Here is a 6,980-nt window from a genome sequence, read left to right as displayed (position 1 = left end):
AAATAAATAAATAAATAAAGTATATATGAGTTGTATAGAAACATTTGAAGAATAATGAAAGAAGGAAAAAAAAAAAAGAAAAAGCAAAAAAGAAAGAAGAACTGTTAAAAATAAGGACAAATAATAATAAGTGATTATGAGTCAGGTATAGCAAATGAAATACCACAGAAAGGTTTATAATCCTTCATGTTCTTATTAACAAAACTACCGCATTCAAACAACTGCAATGATGATAATCACGATCAACAACAGCATTTTCTTTTTTTTTTTCTTTTTTAAATACCCATTTTGGGTCTCTCTCTCTCTCTCTCTCTCTCTCTCTCTGTTTCTCTCACTCTTCGCATGTATTCAATGAATGTAAATGTGCCTGCAGGTGTATACATATATTAGACACAAACAACACCCAAGGAATGCCAAAATTTTCTTTTTCTTTATTTATTTCCTTCTTTTTTGTGTATGCATATCGTTTCCTGTTTGTAAACAAACAGTATATATGTGTATATACATTTATATATATATATATATATATATATATATATATATATATATATATTTCCTTCTTTTTTTCTGTATTCTTTACTTTCTTTAATTACAGTCTTTCTCTACTCTCCTTAATTACAGTTTTTCTTTTTTTTTTCTTTTTCGGTTTCCTTGTTTCTCCCTTCATTACTCTGCAAATCGCCTAATTATCAATGTAATCCATATATATATATATATATATAGTGAAGAGTGAAAAATAAATAAAAGAAAAAAACCAACAACAAGAGGAGCAATCCCTTTTTTCATTCTCTTTCATTATACAATAAAGAACAGTAAAAAACAAAAACAAAAACAAAACAAAATGAAAAATAAGAAGATCACAGAGAATATACACTACTCACACCTTTATAGTTCCCATCACATTGTGTGTGTGTGTGTTTGAACCTTATATGCACATTACCCCTAAACGCACAGGAGTGAGGGCTTTGACGTTCTTTTCCAATAGAAAACCGTCCATTATATAAATATAAAGAAAATACACACAGGAACAAAAAGAGTAAGAAGGTCTACAGTTGAATCATGCTCCAACTCTTCCTATTATTATTATTATTATTATTATTATTATTATTTTTTTTTTTTTTACACACACTCCAATATTGTTGGTAGTCACATGTGCGTGTGTAAGTATGTATGTATGTGTTTGTTTTCGTTTTTTTTTTTCTTTTCTTTCCTTTTCTCTCTATTCTTTTCTTTCTCTGGTGTTGTGAGGCTAATTTCACAGCAAAAAGAGAATATACACAGTCAAATGTATGACTCGTACAACAATTATTATTATTATTATCATCATTATTATTTTTATGTTGCCTCGTTCACCTATGCTGTTTTTTTATTTAATACCTTTATTCTTTTTTTTCTTTTTTTCTTTTTCCTTTTCGCTTTCCTTTTTAGGCTTTTTCATCAATGTTCATTCTCCAACCTTATCCTTCACATCAGAGTGGGAAGAATCCTGCCCTTCTCCTCTTTCTCCCTGTTTTTCTTGCTGTTCCTCTTGTTGTTGTTGTTGCTGTGGTGATGGGGATGGGGATGGTTCTCTCACATTTACGTTTTCTTCTACTTCTCCTTCTTCTCCCTGTTCCTGCAGGGATAATAATGATGATGGGGGAGGAAGTGGGATAATAAGACTACTCTCAATTTCTCTTCGCTCACTACTTCCCACACGTAAACCCTCCACATCCTCCACTTCAAATGAATCACTAAGAAGAGATTGCATGGCATGTATACTACTTTGTTGAGATGAGTGTCTATGCATGGAACTATTGAGCCACGAGCGCAGCATGTCTAATCCAAAGTTATGTTGATTGGGAAAAGACATCATTTGGGCCGCATCTGCCCCAATCTCTAAACGGAAATTCGCTTCTTCTTCTTCTCTGTTGATACTACTATCAGTACTAGTGCTACTGCTTCTACTATTACGACGACAAGTACTACCATTCGTACTACAGCTCATATGATTCCCATGACTATTGTAATTCGTACGACTGCGGCTTTCAGTAAGACTACTTCGAACACCGCCTGTTTGTTGATCTGCCATTGCAGAGACCTCTGAGTTTGCATATCGTGATGGTATAATAGACGGCATTGGCAATGGATGCGCTGGAGGTGTTGGTGGTATTTCTACTGGTGAAGTTGGGGCGGTGTTCTCCACCACGACTACATACGGAACCCCACGCTGAGCAGCAACAGCAGCAGCAGCAGTTGTTGTTGTAATTGTTGTTGTTGCTTGTGTATTTGTATTTTGAGTAATAATGGGAGTTGTTCTTGATGCTGCCATAGTAGTAGTAGTAGTAGTAGTAGTAGTAGGAATAGTAGTAGGAGTAGGAATAGTAGTATTATAGGACAATAAGGATGATCTTTGTGGTGCTGCTGTATATGCAGATGAACGTGGTGTTCCTGCTGTTAAAGTACTATTCATAGTATTCATAGTAGTAGCTCCAACACTACCCACAGCATTCAGTACAATACGATTAGTATAAGTATTATTATTATTACTATTACTATTATTATGATTAATATAATTATTATTACAAGAGGTACTACTACTACTATCAAATAACGGCATATCATCATCCTGTAGTACTGTTCGTGGGGATTCCGATTTCATACTACTTCCCATTCCCTTCATCTCCACAACTACAGAATCTCCATCCATTTCTATTTCATCATCATGATGATGATGATGATGATGTCGTCGTAGTCGTCCGGAGGATAATACCGATGGAGTTATTGTATCTAATACCTCTGGCATACGATATGCCTTTCGTAACAACACCAACATGGGCAGAAGTCCCACTACACTAAATGAAAGAACAGTGTAAATCCCATACTTTAAATCCCCCGTTAAATCCGCCACTACGCCACACACCATAGGGCCACTAAAGTTCCCTAAAAGATTATACATCATCTGTGAAAAGGCCGCTCCTGCAGGTCTTAACTGTTCAGGTACAGAAGCCACTACAGTTCCACTCCCAGGAGGAATAATGGCCCCACCACAAAAGAGAACAATAGAAATCACCAATAAAAACACATGTGTACTTGTTACAAATATACACATCACACTAAAGAAAGCCGCAGCTGTTCCCCACATACATGTAAATGTTGTCACTCGTCGTAAATTATGTTGATATCCACCAATACGATCAAGAAGAATACCACCCGTAATTACACCAAGCACAGGTGCCGTTACAACAGCTCCACCAAATCCCACCATAATTGTTTTCATAGATGCTTTAAATGGTTCATCACGAAGATATTGAGTAACAAAGTTTTGAAGTCCAGTAACAACAAAATAGAGAGAACACATTGCCAGCATACTACACATATATTCAGTACTATGAAAAAGAGGAACACAAGCTCTCCACATAAATAAAATGTTGGAATGTAAAATATTAAAAATACGTTCAGCAGCACGACGATGTGGAGGTAATGGTGACATGGCTTGTGAAGTAACGGTATCACATCTATTATTACTAGAATTAACGGTAACACGTCTATCAATGGAACGGGAATCTACACGAATAAGATAAGCTACAGCTGGTATAGTAATAATACACTTAATATAAAAAGCCCATTCCCAATTAACATTGGTATAGGAAGGTAGAAAAGCACCAATACAGTATCCAAGCATAATACCAAGTGGAACCCCTGCATTATGTGAAGCCATCCACATAGATTGACGATCACGTGGGGCAAAGGTATCTACCCATACAGGTGTATATACAATCACAAAGGATAATGTAATACCAATAAGAAACCGACAAAGTAGTGCACATCTATACTCTGTCAGTGTCGCAAAGAGAAACGTGAAGAGTGTGTGTAAAATAAGAGACCACACCAACACAGCTTTTGCACTATACCGTGAAAAAAGATTCCCCGACAATGGACAACCGAGAATATTACCTAAAAAAACACTTGAGCTAAGTGTTCCTTGATGTACAGTACTTAATCCCCACTCTTCAGCAATTCCATTCTCCGCACCAAGTGCCGCACTAAAAGCACCAGAATCAAAGGAACCAATAGTCTTGAGAACTGTAAATAAAATTAAATTACGGGTGAGAAGCTGAACATTAACAGGGAAATCAACATCAAGCGGATCATGTTGACTAGCATCAGCATCCGTTATCATTGGAGGGGAATCAACCTTATCTGGCACATCACGTACCTTTGTTACCATAAGAAGAAGCAAACACCACTCTCTTTTTTTTTCTTTCTCAATGTATCTATATGTGTAAATATGCAAATATAAGTATATATATATATATATATATATATACTTAGACCGATAGATACACGAGTATGTGGGTGTACCCAGAGAAGGTGGGGGGAGGAGGAGGAGGAAGGGTTGGTGGTTTAGAAACTTCGTTCTTTTTTTTAGTTTTCTGCGTTTCTTTCTAGCGAAGTAAAGAATAGATGGACAACAGCGTGGATGATGGTTCACCAATGAATTACAGTTTCAAAAATAACAATGACACTATGTATATGTATATATGTGTCTACATATATATACACACTAAAGATCTATCGCTGTATTATTTTACACGGAGAAATACAGCAGGGCAACGATAAATCTAATTCTTTTCGGTATGAATAAGACAAATATATATGTATATATATATATATATATATATATCCGTCGTTTCTACTGCTTCCACTGTTATCTTCTTCTTGTTCTTCTTCTTGTACTAATAGTAGTGGTTTCAGGTGTGTTTGTTTTGCTACTTCTTAGATAATAAAAGGTTATAATAAAAGAAAAAAAAAAAAAGAAAAAGCAAATAAGAATAAAATAAAAAGAAACTCATCCCTTGATTATCAAATCAGAGAATTTCATACAGAATGCATCATTTCGCAAACAACAATACGCATATAAATGTATGTATATATGTAAATATAATAATTACTGTTTCTGTATCTTTATCGTGTATGTGTGTATGCACTGCTCCCTCTTCACTAAGAGAGAGAAACAGAAACAAAGAGAAAGAGAAAGAAGCAAACCAAAAATAATCACACGGTGTGAATAACGATAGAGTTCACTTCTTATTTCTTTTTTTTTTTTTTAACTACTGCGCCATCTGTGTTCACGTGGGAGTCGTGTGTGTGGTGTGGGATCCACCGGCTGCTCACCGGGATCTGCCGCCTCTCGCTGGGCCCCAAGTCGATAGAACTTTGGTCCTTTAAAGATTGGACCTCCCTTCTTTTTCTCATATCTCCAATCAATATCCCCCGTAGTCTTATCCCGCACATGGAAGGCTCCATCCATAAAGTAATCCGTACTTCCATCCGCATCCAAATCATGTACAGTATTGTTTCCAAGTCCCCATTGAAAGTTTAACGCCACAGCATTTCCCTTTTGTAGAATTTGACGATCGGTAGCATTACCCGCAGCCATTTCACCAGCACCTTGTTTTGTATACTTTCGACCTAATACAAGATTCATTGGGAATGTACGGGCATACATGGGATCATATGTACGGGCAGCATCCAGACGAGCCTGATGTACTGTATGGAATGGATCTTCATATGTATCCGAATTAATGGCTTTCCATAATTCCTCTTTCTGTGTATGTGGAGAGAGTTGCCCTGTACTCTTATTAATATGATGACTTAATGCCGAGTTAGCTTGAGATGATGATGATGAAACTGTAGGTGCATTATCATTACCGGTGTTTCGCTTATCCCAGAGAGATACTTCTTGTCCTCCTTCTACAACATCATCATCATAAAAACCAAAAGCATTCACTGCACGTCCTGTAGAATTCTCTTCTTGCCGTTGTTGTTGAAGTAATAAATCCCTTCCTTCTCGTTCTTCTACATCATGTTTAAATTTCGCAATCATATCTAATAATTGTGTCTTTCGTTGTAATACCTCTTCTCGTTCCTTTACTTCATATTCTGCCTGTCGACGAGCATTGGCTTCAATTTGACGTTCTTTTAATGCCGCTCGCACTTCTGCACTTGTCATTCCACTTGCTCGTAATTCTGCGGCTTCCTGCAGTAATGCCCGTCTTTGTTCCTTCTCTACACGTGCCCGTTCTTCCTGCATGGCTTTATGTGCTTCCACCATTCGTTCACGTTCCTGTTCTAATTCCATTGCCGCTTTAAACCGCACCTGCGCCTGATGAATGCGTTCCACATGACTTCGTTGAAGTTCCGTTCGTCGTGATTCCTCCAGTCGTGTGTTTTGTTCTAATAATTGTTTATACACTTCCGCCGCATCATCTAATTTAGCCGCGTAGGCATCATCCTTCGCTGCCTGCAACTCCGCCCAGTGTTGTTGACCGGCCACACCATACTTCTCCTTCACGGCCCGTTCAATTTCCAACATACTCGGCCGCAGTTGATGATAGCGATTCACCTCCGCATCACTCACGGTGGGCATCTCTGCGTGTTCAGTGGAACTCTGCAGGAGACGTTTACCCGCAGGGCCGGCGAAGCGCAGTTCCCGCTTCGTATCATACACCCAACGCATATAATCACTCGGCTCTCCACGCAATGCGGCGGAGATCTCACGAGCGGCGGTCTCTTGTCGTGCGGTATCGCCACTACGATAATCCGCATCAATTTGCGTCCACACATCACGCAGCCAATCCAATCGCTCTTCCACTGCCGTTTGCATCTCACGTAATGTCGCTGCGGTGAATTTCGCTCCTGTGGATTTTAACTGACGTTTAATGGCATTCTGTACTTCGGCCTTTTGCATTTTTGCCGCCTCTGCATATCCCCGTTCAACACGTTGATCGAATGCCTCATATCGTTCCTTGCGTCGCTTCTCACTAATGTAGGCATCAAAGGCGTCATCTTCACCCGCCTGCCATCCTTGCATGGTCGCAAACTGTTCCGCCAGCCGCAGTCGTCCATTATTTATTCCACTTGTGAGTCGTAACAAGCGAGAATGACGCTGCATAGATATTATCTAAGAATACGTATATATATATATATATATATAT

At 38.2% G+C, this 6,980-nt stretch overlaps 2 protein-coding genes across 2 annotated transcripts; both read right to left on the bottom strand.

The window, feature by feature from the left end:
* Positions 1 to 1,444: 1,444 nt before the first annotated feature.
* On the bottom strand, positions 1,445 to 4,210 carry TM35_000192080 (putative transporter protein; the record flags this gene model as incomplete). Its single annotated transcript, XM_029026706.1, has 1 exon — positions 1,445 to 4,210. One exon carries the CDS (start codon positions 4,208 to 4,210, stop codon positions 1,445 to 1,447), a length of 2,766 nt encoding a protein of 921 aa, XP_028882030.1.
* An 879-nt stretch (positions 4,211 to 5,089) lies between these two features.
* Positions 5,090 to 6,937, bottom strand: TM35_000192070 (trichohyalin; the record flags this gene model as incomplete). The annotated part of the gene is made up of 1 exon (XM_029026705.1): positions 5,090 to 6,937. The coding sequence occupies one exon, from the start codon at positions 6,935 to 6,937 to the stop codon at positions 5,090 to 5,092; it is 1,848 nt and encodes a 615-aa protein (XP_028882029.1).
* Between the last annotated feature and the right edge of the window lie 43 nt (positions 6,938 to 6,980).

Source organism: Trypanosoma theileri (assembly GCF_002087225.1).
Source record: "Trypanosoma theileri isolate Edinburgh chromosome Unknown TM35_Tth_19_V1, whole genome shotgun sequence".
Lineage (NCBI taxonomy): Eukaryota > Euglenozoa > Kinetoplastea > Trypanosomatida > Trypanosomatidae > Trypanosoma > Trypanosoma theileri.
This window is presented reverse-complemented; position numbering and strand designations above follow the sequence as displayed.